The sequence below is a fragment of the Lepeophtheirus salmonis genome, chromosome 1, assembly GCF_016086655.4.
Source record: "Lepeophtheirus salmonis chromosome 1, UVic_Lsal_1.4, whole genome shotgun sequence".
Taxonomy (NCBI): domain Eukaryota; kingdom Metazoa; phylum Arthropoda; class Copepoda; order Siphonostomatoida; family Caligidae; genus Lepeophtheirus; species Lepeophtheirus salmonis.
In genome coordinates, this window is record NC_052131.2 from 19,544,321 (window position 1) to 19,562,149 (window position 17,829).

General features: G+C 30.9%; 1 protein-coding gene across 8 annotated transcripts in view; it reads right to left on the reverse strand.

Moving 5' to 3' along the window:
• Positions 1-357: 357 nt before the first annotated feature.
• Dic1 (Dicarboxylate carrier 1) overlaps positions 358-17,829 on the reverse strand; it is a 42,511-nt gene continuing 25,039 nt past the window's right edge. For 6 of the 8 annotated variants that reach the window (XM_071888981.1, XM_071888986.1, XM_071888984.1 and 3 more), the window contains 5 exons: positions 17,033-17,293; positions 16,788-16,954; positions 11,613-11,820; positions 1,754-2,877; positions 358-1,059 (listed from right to left, as the gene is read on the reverse strand). In XM_071888981.1, coding sequence (XP_071745082.1) covers positions 2,632-2,877; positions 11,613-11,820; positions 16,788-16,954; positions 17,033-17,281 — 870 coding nt within the window. In that variant the 5' untranslated portion in view covers positions 17,282-17,293 and the 3' untranslated portion in view covers positions 358-1,059; positions 1,754-2,631. The remainder of the gene's footprint in view (positions 1,060-1,753; positions 2,878-11,612; positions 11,821-16,787; positions 16,955-17,032; positions 17,294-17,829) is intronic. The other 2 variants (XM_071888983.1, XM_071888978.1) reach the window with 2 other exon arrangements.

Consider the following 17,829-nt stretch of genomic DNA (forward strand, 5'->3'; position numbering starts at 1 on the left):
AAAATAACGCAAGCTATACACAGATAGTAGAATTTTCCAAACTTTTTTCTCTTTTTGTGTTCCATATGAATTTAAAGAAAAAAAATTTATCAAACACTTTTTATAGGGTAGAAAATTTTATGGAAAATAACTAAAAACGTCTTTTTAGTATCTGTATTTACAAAGTAAATCCTTTTTGTCTTTTTTCATAATTTGATCAAGATGTGCGACCTTAAGATGACCTTGTAGGACAATGCAATTTTACATAGGTACTTTTCATAGCAAATTACAACTTTTCTGCACTCGCCATAATTGAAATTCGAAAAAGTTGAAAAACAATCCGATCTAATGAACATCTCCGAATAATGAATGAATTAATTCGTAATGTAACTATGTATATTAATATTCAACTTAAAGTATACCTTAGTAAATAATAGTTACAGTGATGCGTATCTGAGAAGCATTGCTATTTTTAAAGACATGTAGAACTCTCAATAGAAAAAAATATACATATATCAATGTTATATAGAATATCAAAATATGTGTAACTGGACGTAACAAGGTCTATTTTTATAAATCACACCCAAAAGCATTTGAAAAAAACAACAACAACAGAAAAAGGCAAAAATAGTATGTGAATACGAAACATAATACTGCAAATAATAATATTATATAACTATGCTTACAAGAATATAATGAATGGCTTTAATCATTTAAGTCTTGAACGGCATAATTCAAATCACTAATCAGTTCCTTGTTTATATTGTGAAAGCCAGAACAAATAATAGACATATAGGAATGGGTGACAGAGAGAAAAATACAAATTATTGTGCGCAGGATTTTGAGCTTGTTAGAATAAATATGAGTTATACTACATGGAGTGATCCTTATATTCATTTTTGTTTTTTAAAATGTTAAAGGGAGGGGAAGGGGCAGATGCATCCGCAGGGAGAGCGCTGAATCCAAATTAGGGAATTTTTTATTCATACTAGGAAATTTAATATTTGAATTTTTTTTCAAAAACTTAATAATTGAAATTTAATTCAATTTTTCAAATTTTTTGACAAAAAATTTAATTGTCTGTGAACAACAATGGATTTATTAAATTTTTCTCCGAAAATATTAATTAATTTAATTTTTTCCCAAAAATTTTATATTTCAAATTTAATTTTCAAAATTTTTATATTTAAATTTTTTTCCAAAAATTTTATATTTCAAATTTAATTTTTCAAAATGTTTTTACAACTTTTTGTGAACAACTTTGGATTTTTATATTTTTTTCAGAAAAACTCCAAAAACCAAGCAAATGTTTCTTTTGATAAAAAATGAAGAAATATAAAGAGTTTGAGGCATATTGATCGCCCTTGAAACTTCTAAACATGTCACAATTTTTTGCTAAAAAAAGGTTTTTTGTCCGAAAATAATTTATAGATATCAAAAATGAGCAATTTATATAAAATAAGTATTTATGACAAATAAAAAAATATTTCAAAAGTTACATGATAGGTTTGTCCAAAAAGGTTCATAAATATTTAAAAAAATAAGAAATATAATATTTAAACCATATTAATTGTCAGTCCTCAATTTCCATTTTTTTTTTTTTTAATTTTGCCCAAAATTATTCAATATAACTCAAAATTGAGCCAATTTAATAAAATAATTATTGAAGAAAAATAAACATTCTTCTGAAAGTTACTCAATATTTTTGTCCTAAATGATTATTTATGTTAAACAAATGAAGAAATAGGAAGTGTAATCTATTCTTAGAGGTTGCCTTTAAAGTTTCTGAATTTCACTATTTTTTTGAAAAAAAAAAAAAAATCAAATTTAAAATTTTTGGAACAGTCGTTGAAAAGTTTTATAGTAAAATTGTTATTTAAAAAAAAGAGAGAAAAAAAAAAGTATTTTTATACTGCGTATAGCGCATATTTTTTTTGGCTTGTCTTCTATACCTATATAATCAAAAAATCATTACTTTTTTGTATAGTTAAAAAAGTCAAAGTGCATATGTATATGTTTTGTACAAATTGAGATGTCTGTACAAATTGCACCTTCTATAAGATCCTTGTACAAGTCTTTGTCGTAAAATGCATTAACATTACAACATTGATCATTCTAATTACCAACTTTTTTTAATATGCTCATTTCATTTTGATCTATTAAAATTACATGGTCACTATGTATATTTGAGTAATATAACTGTGGGCATTTGAACATTATAATAGCCGAGATAATACTTATATTTTAGTAATTTGTATTGAAATAATCAAAAATTAGACTATTAATATATCGGTCATCAATGGAATATCCAATGTTTGCATTATCCTCATTCCAATTACTGTAAATCTTTCATTAAAAATAATTAATTTCATTTTTTATTAGTAACTTGTACAATTTACTAATAAAAGTTAACTTGTACAAAATTGCAACTTGTACATATGATACATACTGACCGATATGGCTCAAACTATATAATTCTTATTTTTTATCATTAAAGCGAAAAAACATTTTTAGACCTTCGACATACAACATTTTGTAACAAAACCCTAAATTGAAGGACCACTCCAATAAACTATATTTTTACATATATCAATAAAAGTGATTGTGTGAGGCACTAGACGTAATGAACAATATAAAAAAGCTGAAATAATTCTATTTCTTGGTATTCGGAAGAACTCCAAAGTTGGCTTTAAGTTGCTCCAAAATCATAAAAGTAATGATGGTTTGAGGACCCAGACGTAGAAATGCAGGAATGTAGCCTTTGTAAAAAGCCATGGGTCCTTGTTTAGCAGTGAATGTTAATAAATCAATAGGTCCTTTGAAATCTCCAGGTTTGGAGTTCATTGCACGGGTTTTAAGTACGTCCAATGGCTGTGTGAGCGTTGTTGCAATAGCTCCCTGGAAGAAAAAGAAAAAATATGTATTAAAAATAAAAACACTAAATCAATTGGAAGTGCAAACTCCAATATTATTTACTTGCATTACTTAAGTAAATGTACCATTTTCGATTTCTTACATATATACCTACATAGAAAACTATCAATAAAAGTAAATATAAAACTTGGAAATTAGATTTATTGGGCTAAAATAAACATATAATCATAGCCTATGTATATTTATAGCGGTAGTCGAAAAAACGATGTACATTTATAAATAAAATAACTCGTGAACTTGGATATAAAAATACTTCTAATAGCACTAACAATCAGTAAATGAGAATTGCATTCCAGGCAATGTCTATATCTTAATATAAAAATATTATAAGAATAATTCATTAATTATTATTATTAAACAAACAAACAGAATACCTCTTATAACACAAGGGGATTATGCTTTTTAATTAAATAACGTCATAATTAAATAATAATAGGGTAAACGTTATATTAAAAGATACATTACAAGTACAACAACAATATTTATCGAAGCTCTAGGCACTATTTATTACGTTATTTATCAACCTTATTCGCAGTAAAATTAATTTCTCTAATAAGAGGGATGGGGGGAGGGCTCGTGATGAGTCCATCCTTTTTTATTCAGTCCAGTCCAGTCTGAGGGCTGTCGGTCATTGGGACACTGGTCTTAAACTTTCGTTCCTTGGAATTTTCCCTAAAAATGTAGACGGTTTATTAAGCCAAAACAGATATATGAGATTATCTATGAGTATCTTATAAAATAATATAATACGAGCATATTATATTGTATCTTAGTTATATAATTCATTCCATCATATAAGAGAATAATTAAGTAAAGGAAAAACAAAATCAATGACATCACGAAGGACTTTCAGGACTGACAATTAGGACTGGACTACGGTCATAATCAAGATTGGACACAATTCTAGTCATGGCTTTTCTTTTCTTTTTTTTTTTTTTGAGAATTTACAATCACCAAAATGTGATTGTAAATTTTCTGAAGCAGTAAACGAATTTGACATATTTTAATTATTTATAATTAGCATAGATGAAAAAAATACTTTCCACCTGTAACTTAAACAAAAGAAATCAAAAGTTAACGTGGCCACTCTGACAGTTAGAAGAATATTTTGGAGAAGGAGCAGCTTAGCTGTCAAGAAGGTTCATCAAATTCGCTGAGAGCAGCTATGGGATTATATAAATAAACACAAATCCCGGAATTACTCACATGTCGATCCTCAACTCTACGTCATGGCAATTCATGGTTACAACTTATAATTTATAAGTATGTCAATGTTATCTCCTCAAGAATGAGGACAACTTTAGAAATTAAAAAAACAAAATAACATATATTCAGGTAGCAACAACGAAAAGCCGGAACCTCTTATATAATAGTATTATTTTAATCTATTGTTATGGGCTTCTACACTTTCAAAAATGTTTCGCAGACACTATTTACTATTAGAAGTGTGTAAAATTTGTTCGAGAAAAGCAGAAGCGGTTTTTTCTAGTTGGTCATCTGAGTAGAATTTTTTTATTTTCTAAAAGCTGTTGTCATAAGTATTTAATTCTTGAAAATAGAAGATTTAAGTATAGAGTGTCTGTTCATGAATGGCGCAGAGAAGCAATGAAGGTTTGCTTGGGAGTATAAGTCCTTGTTGATAGTGTTGTGTCGGTCTTTATTTAGAGTTAAGTCTCGGTTCAGTTCAACATATCTGTCCTAAAACTTATAAGTTCGGACCTTGATGACGTCACTAAACTATATTTCCTCTTTTTTTTAAATGAGTTCTAGCATTGACAGTTTTAAGGACTTTCTCAAAGACTGATATGACCAGTTCTAAGACTGATCTAGACTGGAACAAATAAATAAAGACTGACCCAACACAACTTGTTGGACTCGAAGTAGAATTGAGGATCAACAATCGAGTAATTCCATCCTATGTTCCAATGCTATATACGGACTGGGATATAGGGTCTGTTTCCTTCCTCTCACGACTTGTTGCAGCTGATATAATCAAACATTCTGACAGCTCAGCTAGCTAATCTCCTCCCAAACATTCTTCAAATTGTCTGAGTGACCACGGTTATTTTCGATTTCTTTTATTTTTACATACCAGCAAGACATGTATTATTATGATTAATGCATCACTGAATATCATATATACATCATAATTGTTTACTCTGCCAATGACGTCAAAGTAAAATAGTAAAACAGTTTATTAAAAGACTCTTGCCAAAAAAAAGATTAATCGAAGCCATAGCCAATATTCATTTCGTTATTTATCAATATTTTTTGTAGTAAACATCAATCGTCTTGTATCAATATATACGTCAAAAGCATTTATTTTGTTAATGACGTCATTAATATGACATACTACAGTATCAATTATGCGAAACATGCTAAGTACTGATGGAGTCATCATGTAAATTAACTATTTAACATCACGAAAGAGCTAGAGGGAGGGGGGATCATATCATATACTTACATGAGTTCATTGGAAAGAATTTTATGTACATATAAATCTTCGAAAGAACCAATTTCCTCTAAATTATCATGAAATAGAGACGGAATTAAATGCTTTAAAAATTAAATTCTATGTCTACACTTTAGATTGTGATCAAAATGATGTATTAATCAATTACAAAAAAAAAAAAAATCGTCCTTTTCTGTGCGTTTACAAGCCATTTTCACTACTTCAAGAAAAATATATGGAAATAATTAATATACCTTTAGAATTTGAAATCATATTAAATGTACCAACAAGGTTTTTACTCATTAATTTATATATTTCAAAGCGAATAATAACCTTAAATAGTGTTGTCACAATTCAAACATTTTCGCACTGGTTATGGTACAAAAATTAATCTTTCTCATATTTATTTAATTATAAGATTTCAATCTTAACAGATTATTAATTAACATAAAATGTTAATTTAAAAAAATTATGACTTATCACGGACTACATCGTTTCATATGTATATTTCCAAAAAATTATCAGCGAAAAATGTATTTAAAAACAAATTATGCACTAAAAACTGTACGTGTATTAAGTATGTATAAGTGGGGGAAAACAGAAAAAGAAATTGTATCAATAGACTAGCATGTATCTATAATTACATGGATTAACTGAAGGCAAATTTTTAGAGTAAAATTGTAATCAAATAAAATAGGATATATTGTTAAAACAAGAAGAAATTAAAAAAGTTTTTTTTAGTTGGTCTATCTATTTTAATTAATGATCAAAGTTATTTTAATTCCTTAAGACAATAATAACAAGATTATTTTGCTTGGATTCCCTTTTTGTATTAATTACTATTCCACCATGTATCATGTTGGTCAAGATACATTGGGAAAATCTTTAAAGGCTTATGAGAAACGAACTAGATTTCTGTATTATTCGATAGCTACATTTATTAAAATTCAATTTTTTATAACGAAATCCGTTTGACAGAACCTTTGGCAGGCTTGGCGACCTCGTACTGATCCCGCTTTGCAATGGTATGTGTAATGAAATTCTTCAGCGACTCCACCGACGAGTGATAATTGGCACATGCCTCATACCGTCCTATACAGATAGAAATCGCATGGGTTCAAGTTCCGGCTTTTTTCCAGGCCAAGAAACCAATCTCCAAAAGTGAGAACATTTTGTGGCCGAGACATTTTGCACTTTTTTGGCCTTGTGGATCAGGGCACTCTCTTTTTGGAAAGTGTAATTTCTTCATTGGGCTACTCCATCCATCTACAGAATGACTACCTCCTCAAGCACCTTCAAGTACACTTCCGTCTTCACTGTTTCACCCTTCTTGAAGAAGTGGGGAGAGGGCATGACGTCCCCTCAAGGGAGATACCATCCTTGCATGCTTCATGAATTGACAGTGACACATAAAACATGTCCCGTTGGTATGTGAAATAAAAGAAATCGAAAATGAACGTGGTAATCCTAACAATTTAAAGATTGTTTTGGAGGAGAGCAGCTAAGCTTACATGATCTGATAGATTTGCTGCAAATAGCACTGAGAAGTAAGAAATAAACAAAAATCCCACTCCGTATAGATCAAGGACATTTGTAAAGGCTGGAGTAGTTCCAATATCGATCCTCAATTGTACTCCGAGTCTTGCAAAGATTTACTCTAATAACACCAGAGTAAAATCTGGTTGTTAGTCTCTGTCTTTGATGAACCCACATACGAGTAAATACCTTAATTAATTTATATGGTTCAATGGCTCTTAACCTATGACTCCCCCATTATTTTAATCCCTATTAAAATTAATAAGAACCAAACGTTCAATCTTTAAATAATCATACAAACGAAATTATTAATTTAATTTAATGACGTAGCTATTCGTGATGTACCGGACTTTTCTTGGTATAGGGATATAGTATAGAGAGTGAAATGTAAGGGGTAAAAACGAAAGGTGCTAGTTTGGGGGTAATATGACGGGGGTAGTTGTCCAGAGGGCAATGTATCCTGCTCCCTTTTATACTTAGATGTTTTGTTTTCAAGAGCTAAGTATAAATGATAGCAGCTTTGGATAATAAAAAAGCCCTTTCAGATTGGCAACTATAAAAAGCCGCTCCTGCTTTGTAGGACATTTTATCCAGCTCTGTATATTGAGTATTCCTCGTATAAAATGTATCCTATAATTTTCTATTTAACAACAATATATAATACAGATCCAGGGGCGTGTGTTAAATATATTCTACATGTTCAAATGTGTGAGCTAAATGATAATCACCCTGACTGTTCAACTATCACAAACATACTTTCATTTTACCGTTTCAAAATTGTTTTCTTTTAATATATACTCATGGGGTAGAAAACCATAAAATTACTCTGTAGAAAAAAAAACCCAGAAATAAATCGATTTATATTTTTTCCTATCAATAAATAATTATAATGCAATTTCGACTTGACATATTTAAAAATAAGAGTTAAAATTTCATTTCTCACATGAATGCTTTTTTTCATAAAAGTTGAATTAATCTGTCATTACAAATAATTTTAACAATCATTGGTTCAACCTGTATTGAAGACATTTGCTACAAAGTTTTAACTTTTTTATTAATACAATTGTATTAGATGTGAATATTATTTCATTTAGCTATAAGAATACATTCTATAACTCGTATTTTTGGTTCCCTTTTTACAAAAATGTGATCTCTTATATATATAAAAATAAAGCAAGATTTGTCTTCATGGATGTATGATTAACAGTCCCTGGGTGCACTGTACATAGGGCTCTCTGAGGTATATCAAAACCATATTTTGATCTAAGAAATAACAACAAAGTTATATAAATGAACTCTAGCAGACGTGTCCATCTAGAATTGAGCGTGTCTACAGGGTGCAATGTATATAGTGCATGAAGCATCGAATATGCACCACTGCTTCTAATTTTGTAAATTATTAGTATTTTATGTATAAAATAGTTCATATGCATTTACAGTATATGTTAAGATTTGAATAAAATATAAACGCTGCTAAGTAAAAATGAATTCATTCATACATGGTTGTTCAAAAGTTTTAAACCTAATTATTAATGAAATAATTAATTTATCAATAAAAATATCTAAATTTAGTTTTAATAAAAGTCAATAAGTATATTTATAGCAATAATTTTTATTTATGAATTATTCTATATATCCGTCATCCTTCGAAACTAGTTATGATAATCGACGTTGAGTTGCATGGTGTAAAGATAATTTTTTCGGTTAGTTCGTCCCATGCAGCTTCGATGGGATTTCGTATCGTATCCAACCTTTTATAGGACCGGATTTTCATATTCTAATCTAGGTACCCCTATACAAAATAATCGCAGGGATTGACATCTAGACTTGAAGGTGGCGTCCGGTGTGTATGGGGGCTCCATCATGCTTAAAAGTAACGAGCAAGGGCCTTCTTTCAAACCAAGGAAGCACCACAGGTTCTAAAATCCTTGAGATGTAACCATCCTGGTTCAGACGGAGACCTTCGGGGGAAAAAACTAAGGGGAGTTTTTCTCCAGAACTCTAAACTCCAGCCCAGACCATAAGAGATCAGATGTGGGTAAGCCCAAGTATGGGTTTATCGTCTGAGGACAAAACATTGGACCTGGATCCAATCTGATCGTTTTTTCTATTGGATTCTTGGTTCAAATCCCTATTATTTTTCATCGCTGAAAACAATTTTTGTCCTCGGCGTACAAACTTGTAACAATTATCGACAACGTTCGACTCCCTTCGCTCTGGTATTGGCATTGATGTTTTGACAGTACCTTAACTTGTAGGGCATCATCTTCTAATCCTCATAGATAATTTACGCGATGATAAGGTTGCAATTCCTATTTCATCACCCATTTTGGACATCCATCTTTTCTGATTCCGATAAATCTTTAGTCAAAGTATCTCTAAGATTAACGGATTCGTGCAGTCCTCATCGATCAGATCTTTGCATAATATTAATACTTCCGGTCTCGCGGAGCTTCTTAATGGTATATTTAATCGAACAAAATTTGAATTGGTGCTTTTCCGTGGTTAAGAAAAACATCGACTTCATTCCGTAATTAGAGCATGATGACTGAGGAAGTGAATATTTTTTAAAAACTATATTTATACCTTTAGATGAGAATTGAATCTCTTTTCAATGTCAGCCAATCCCATTTACGATTGATTGATTTGATGCCAAAATAATTATGATGTAAAATGAGAGATTTAAAACTTTTGAACAACCGTATATATATATATATATATAAACCTGTGGAGGCTTCTGTATTGAGTAGTTATGAACTACATAAGAGACAAATAACAAGAACAAACAAAACTAGTATTGCATATTCGATGCTTCTTGCCCACACCCGCAATATTTTATTAATACTCATACATTCTTATTTTTTAGATCAGAAGTATATATATGATATACATGAAGAACCACTATATGCAGTTAACCCTGTATCCACGTTCGATGCACACGCCTGCAAGATTTCCTAAATACGAATACATTGTTATTTCTTAGATCAAAATATGTTGATGACATACATGAGGGATTAGTATAGACAGCGCACTCAGTGACTATTTTTCATACATACATTCAAAAAGATAAACTTGCCTCAATAATCTAGATAATTGTTGGAGCTTGTTCACAGCTTAAAAGTAGATAATTATAATTCAACTAACAAACGTTCAGAACATTGATTAAGAGAAAATAAACAGAAACATCGACAGCTGACAATAAAATAGACATTATATTTTTTTGTTAGCGAGGTAACGGCGTGAGAAATATCTGCATAAGTATCAAATACCTAAAAATGCAGTAGGATGGATTCGAATACTTCCTAAATGCATAAACATAACTTCATAGATAAGCAAATACAATTTGACCAATTTGTCCCACATTATTAAATAAGTACAAAGAAGGAAAGTATAATCAACATGCTCAAAATACAAATTACTCTATGAGTACTAACTTTGAAACAGGCATTTTGATTTTTAATTCGACTAAAAAAAGATATGACATCAATACCGTAGGCATAGGACATCAAAGAGGATATAGTGAGTAATCACAATGGGTTCTCCAAGAAATTAGAGAACCGTAAAAAAAACCAACTTTGATCTCTTAAAATATGCACATTAAGTTGTTGAGAAAATCAATCATGCTAAATGCTTCTTAAGATGCATTTTTTGTTTGCATAAAATGATCAATTAAAAAAAGAGAAACATATCATACATATTATATAACATATACATATAAGTTCTTAAAAAATGACTTTTTTTGTGAACGTCTGTGGATTTTTACAAAAAAAATCGACACAATTTAATTTTTTGGGAACAGGGGAACAATTTTTTTACGGGCAATTTTCTCAAGGAAAGCTTTCCGCACACGATGTTTCTGTGTACAAGTTGCGATTTCTACTTTCATTACGCTTTACTTAATAACAACAACACCAGTAGTATACAACTGAAGACTACATTCCCGTCCGGTTCAGTCCCGGTCCAGTCAACTCATTCCTACATATCAGTCCTAATATCTTATAAAATGTCCTTACTGACATCACTTAACTTTATTTATAATCAGTTCTTGTACTGATAGTGCTAAATAGCGACTATCTTAAGAACTGGTACAAGGACAAATAGAACTGTTCCTAAGAACTGTACTACATAGAATAAATATGAAAAGTCACAAAACCAAAGATAAGTTATTTTTAACTACCAAGCCACATTAATTGATGTAATTATCACTTCATTTTGATCTATTAAAATCACTTAGTCATTCAGTATTTACAAGTAATTTAATTGTGAGCATTTGCATTCAACACTGAGCCACATAATGCAATGAATAATTGACAATCTTAGCTGAAGTTAAGCTTTGAATAATGATATACTACTATTAAATGAAGAATAAGTTAACAATTGAAAATAATTGTATGGTGCTTTTTCCATTTGCTTTTTGAAGGAAAGGTTGGGAGATATGGGGTCGAGATAAGGAACTTATATGTAACAATTTATAAAGCCCTTAACGTTTATAAGGAATTCTAAGGTGTGCGTATGTATGTCATGTTGACAGAATAAAGACTTTTAATTCTTCAATAAGCTAAATTTGTAAATTCCATGTCAATTTTGACATACATAAGAAAAGAGCCATGACACATGTTTAAACAAACATATATTGTGACACAATAGTCGTAATGAGTTTGAACTAAAACTAAATTATATTGATACAGTATGAAATAGAAAACAAACTCACCGCAGCCAGGGAACTCGTAAAATGTGCCGTCAAATTATCTTGAAAATAACCCGAGGAAAGAAGTTGTTCCTTGACGACATCGTAGAAGCAAAGCTGTCCCGTTGTCACAAAGACGGCACGAGCTGTGGCCAAATCCGCTCCATTGAATAACTTTCTAAAGCCTTCTTCACGTGCTACTCGTACCAAGCCATCAATGGCATGTTTGTAACTGTAAAAAACGATAATTTTATTTAGGTTTTGCAATCATAAAATTAGAAGAGAAAATATTTAAGATAAAAGTAATACACAACCAAATAGTAGAGTTGTATAATATATAACCGGTCGGTATGTAAAAATAAAATAAACCAAATATAAAAGTGATCTCTCTGACAATTTGAGGAACTTTGTGCAAAAGAGCAGCTTAGCTGTCATAACGTTGTATTAGAGTAGCTGCAAGCAGCCGTAAGGAACAAAATAAATACAAATCTCACGATGTATATAACAACAACATACAGGGTAGGGCAGCAAAACGTAGACTATTAACTTATTTAACGGTTCTTGTTAATTTATTTTTACTAGCCCTTTGAAAAATTTACTATCCCAGAATACCGCATAAATTGGATCATTTTTAAACTAGTATACGTATAGGGGTACTTTTGAAAAAAAATATGGCAAGATAGAGGAGTACAAAACTACACAGAAACTTTCCGAACATCACAAAAAGTGAAATATTGCAAAATGTGTTCTTTAAAAATATATATTGTACTTAAAAATTACCAATAACATTTGCTTTCAATGTTTATTTGACGTATGAGACGTTGATACAAGGTAATAGTTATTACATGCACCCAAAATTTCCTACGTATAAGTGGTGATATTTAAAGTACGCCAATACGTAGCCAAACAGACTAGATATAGGCCGCACTCCAATATCCCAACTGGTTTTTACTAGTCAGGGCCTACTGGGCTAGTGTGACTTTCGAGCCCTGTATAGATGGTATATTTTTTCTCTGATGTCGATCTTCAATAACACAAGAAAAAAATAATCCCGTCTATATTTAATTATATTAAGTACTCCACAAGCTGATCAAAAAAATTTGGTTTTTTTCTTCTTCATCAAACTTTATCTTGAATTGTTTCCACCGGTAAATATAGTTTACTTATTTTTTTCTCTCTCCCCTTAAACAACTTTGTGCATCTTCGGGGGATAAACATTATTAGTATGAAAATCGTCTCTATAATGGGAATGTTAAAAAAGAAACCAAAACATTGATAGATGGGAGTATACAATTTTAGTTCTGCAGTCTGCGCATCTAGATGTTTCTCTTTACCTTCATTGTACTGGGAAATTTTGGTACTTATATAATAAAAAAGATAAAAAGTATTATTGAAAAATGGTAATATGTTAGTTTAATGTCTGCTTTTGGCATTCAATTGTGTGTTTTATTTATATTTTTTATTTAAAAACTACGCAAAATCATGACAAAAGGCATTTTGGGAAAAAACTTTTAGGGCAATGAGGCAGGTTAATGACTTAAATCCCTAAAAAATGATTTTTTAGCTTTTCACATTTTAAAGCATGGGGAAAAATGAGGAAACATATCATTATTAAAGAAAGTATATTTTTGAATATATAAATATACACTATGCGTCCACTAAAACAAAAATTTAATCAAAAGCATAGAATAAAACAAAAATTCATATATCACGCAAAAATTAAAACAAAAACCATTGAATTGTAAAGTTTGATTATAAAATAACTATCTGTTTTAAAACACGAAGGTGATGTTTCACAACTGGTAAAACACTGGATATATCATCCGAGGAAGCACGTCTCGCCTATAATTTATGATGAGCCTTTGTAATAATGCATTAATATACTTCTCCACTTTTCCAGAGTAAAAGGCTAAAAAATCGTATTTCTTCATGTTATAAAAAACAAAATACTCCTTTAAAAGTTTGACTATGGTGTTATATATTGGACAGAGCGTCTCACATCCAAGGAGAAAATTATTCGTGTTTTGTCCTTGGTCCGACAAAAGCCACATTTCCGTTTATCACCGCAAATTTTTTTTACCAGAAAGTATTCTATACTTAAGATATTTTTCTGATGAAGATAGTAAGGCATTTTTTGTAACATTTAAGCTCTTCCTTAGAGTTTAATTTATTGCCTCTCTCCATGTATTTAAGAATAAGGTCCCATGTCGGAGTTTGACTAGATTTTCTAATATCCGACGTACTCAGTATATGGAATCGAAGACGTATTGGTAATGCAGGTCTTAGAACTGGTACATAACTCCCAAAAGTTAATTGGTATTGTTCGAAGGCTATTTTGTTTGTTAGCGCATTTTAATTTGCTGTTATTCTGCAAAATCGACTCTACTCGTCCGGACATTAATATCACAGAGAAACCTCTGGTAGGAATTTCCCACCTAAGGGACTTCTCAAAAGAGCAGAAGATATCAACGACCCCCTTGATATACTTTGCATCCTTACGGAGTAAGTTGTGAACTTTTCCAGAACCCTTCTGGGACCTCTGTAGGGTTCAATTGCGTACCTGTTATCTTAAACATTGAGAGATGAGTACTTTAGAAATGTTCCTCCGTCCAAAGTAACCTTATGAAGTAGGAGTTAAACAATTTCCACGGAATGCCCGCCATATTTCAGAAGATTATGAATTTTCTTCACCGATATATATTTTTTTCTTATATAATTTTTAAAAATTCATCTTCATCATGAGAATCTGTGGGGCAGTTTCTTCGTCATAGAGAGTTACTCATAAAAAATGAATCCCTTTGGAAATTATATACGCATTCCAAGCTTGAACTTTGTCCCAGGTGTTAAAATTGAAAGCTTTAAAAAAACCACAAGTCTTTTTGGTTATTTATTTTAGATTTTTTTCCGCACAGTCCGTCCCAATCCAAGACTCTAATAACTTTATCTTTTCTGCCGTGTTCAAGGTAATCCATGTTTTTTCAATGATTCCAGGATATTGGCTGAGTATTTCCGTTTTCTCAGGGTTTATATTTAGTCCAGAAACTATGAAAAAACATCCAGCAGACGTAAAGCTCCCTTAAAGAACGTAATTGTTTGTAATGGATCCCCGCCCCCCCCCCTAAAAAAAATATATATCTAGTTAAGTCATCTGCGAAACAAAGACACTTTAGCTGGGACGAAAGGGCAGAAAACCCAATCATGTCAGCATCCATGTGAATTTTATGGATGAAAGGGTCGATACAGATAAAAAAGGAGAGCAGAGGAACGGTATCCTTGTCGCACACCTCATCTCTTATTAAATATAGCTGATTCGTTTCCACACTGAACTATGGTTTGTGATTTGGCTAGAAGAAATTTGTAAAAGAGTATATCGAAAGCTTTAGAAAAATCCAGAGTCATTCAAGAAACATTGTCAAATGATTCTAAAAAGATCAACATCGTAAAATGTATACTATCCATTAATTTGTTTTCATAAAACCATATTGGGCCGGTTGTAATATTTACTTCAAAACTTTGCTCAAATGGGTACATAAAATGAAGAAAAACGAGTTGTTCTGTCTTCAAGAATAAAATAATAATTATAACAGTTTAGAGATATAATATCTTGTTCAGATTACCAACTACAAAAATCCACTTTTGCTTTCCAGGACATGTTTTGTACACCTCTCAATATGTCCACTGATGCATAATATATTTCCTGCGCTAATTAAGAGGCTACCCTTTTTATTTGAAATATAAAAAAAAACAGTGTATTTTCCTCACATATTTTGTATCTGATACTTAGTAATAGTAAAATAAAACATATATATTTTTACACCTGTCGTTGTCCTCGGGCTCAAATGACCTCAGGTCATTTTTATAAAAGATCAATTTTTGATTTATTTTATAAAATTTAGTTTAATATATATTTTTGCTCTAATAAAGGTCATAAAAAGGTCACCCATGTCAAAGTGAACCATCTTTACAATCTTTTGTTTATCTGAGTAAACATTATGCGTACTTGCAAATTTTAAATGTACCAGTTGAATTGTTTAGCTGAGATAGACTAAACAACAGATAGACAGGCCAAATACTACAATTCATCTAATTACAGTTATCAGTCTTTTGGAAATTAATTAAATATTGTTAATAGATATTTAAAAAGAAAAAAAAATCTTATTTAAAAAAAGCTGTAATATGTACGATATAGATGGATCAAAACAAAAACAACTTCTTTTTTTTTAACTATAAAATTTCAAAATTTAAGACCATTATACTACTTCTAAATATTTTTACAAATGGTTCAAAATTAGCTAATGATATGTATAGACTAAGCAAAACAATTTAATAAGTTCAAAATATCATATTTCGAATATTTAAAAATTAGGCTCCATCCACCTAAAGATACTTTTAAAAACTATTTCTGGAATGCTGATAGGTATTTAATACTTATCCCAATCTATGTTATTGTTTGGGATGGAATTTTTGTAGAAAAAATAAAGTTTGATTCTCCAACCAATCCTGAAAGTAAATCCACTCCCGCGTCATTTTTTGATGGAGTGTGGTGAATGAGTAAACGTAGTACTAATGGGTGCACTAAAAAAATATATTATTTTTCCAATAAATGGCTTTAATAATATGTGCCTCGCGTTGTTTAAGTGCGATTGCTATACGCTAGATGGATTTTACAGATCAGATTTCATACTAAAAAACTTTTTAGACAGTTTAGTGATTGTTTGACTTGGTATTGTTTGAGCATGCGTCATTTTAGACACTAATAAAGAGAAAATCAGCCATACTTTATAGTTTTTCTTCGAATAAGGGTAAAACGTAAGCCAGGCGTTTGAAAATGTGAATAGTGCTTATGGTCCTGATACTGTGACATTTAATTACGCGATACTTTACTTTCGTCGATTCTACTCTAGTAATTTTGATGTCAAAGATGGGATGTCAAATTGTTGACTTAAAATTTGACTTAAAAAATTGAAATATGCAAGTCCGACCGTCATTTGAGCACTGTTTCGATTGTCATTGAGGTAAACGTTAATAGGAAAATAATAAAAAAGTCCATAAGGAATAATGGATTTATTTTTACTAAACCTATTATTTGAGATAAATGTGTTGGATTCATTATTATTTTATGCAGAATGTCACCCAATACCCTTAGAGTATCTTTAAACCACACTATATATCAAACTTCCTTAATGTAAAAATACTTACTTCCTTCGTTGCTCTGGCGGTAACTTGACGTCATTTTGCATACGAACATTAACCATATCTCCGGGAGTACCAATGAACCCTCCACAAGCACCAGCAAAGGCAGACATGGACACCCTCTTTAAAAGTCCAATTTTTTCATTGTTGGGTGCCACTTGATTCTTTGCACCCTATGTTGTTAAGAAGTATATAAAATGATTCAAACAGTTTTTGATTTACGTAAAAAAAAAAAAAAATACAACTCAAACCTCATAAATAGCGAATCGAGTTGTTGAATAAGTCAACTGTCGGACCAAAGAAGCAGATAACCCACTATACATTGCAAGGATACCTTGAGTTTTAACGATATTCACAGTGGACCGAAGAATGCTTCCCCCTTCAGTTGAAGAAGTTTGCAAATGGACTTTAATTAGATCCAGAGGATGTGTGCAACAAACAGCTCCAGCCGAAGAAAGACCTCCGAAATACCATTTCCCAATCTTTTTCTCTGTTGACATAACTGGCTTTTCCTATAAATATATAAATAAAAGTAATAGGAATAAAATAAATGTAGAATCTTGAGAAAGTGTGCATTTTTAAATAGGGCCTTCTGTACTTTTTAAACCTCTCCCTTCCCACAACCCATAAATAGGAGCTGAATATAAATGCTTTCTTTTCATAGAGGGGAAAATAAGTAAGCCATAGAATAAAAGTGAATCAAATCTCATTGATAAGATCGAAGTATAAAAATTTACAGAGTGGTGACCCAAAACTTGTAGTAGCATTATTAAATTAAGAAAAATGTGATTTTTATGGAATAAAAGAAAAAGTCCGCTCAAAAAAAAATTGTGATATGTTTATCACAACCAATAATAGCATGCACACCCCAGCTAATAAATTGGTAGCTCTAGACCAAGGTTAATAGAAAAACAAGGTTATACTATAACGCTTGTACCACTGATGTTTGACTTCCACCACGCTGATATTGACGTCATAGTGTATGAGTGGTTGCATATGTTGTCAAAATCTGTTTTCTTGTCCTACAGTCGACACAATACATTAAATT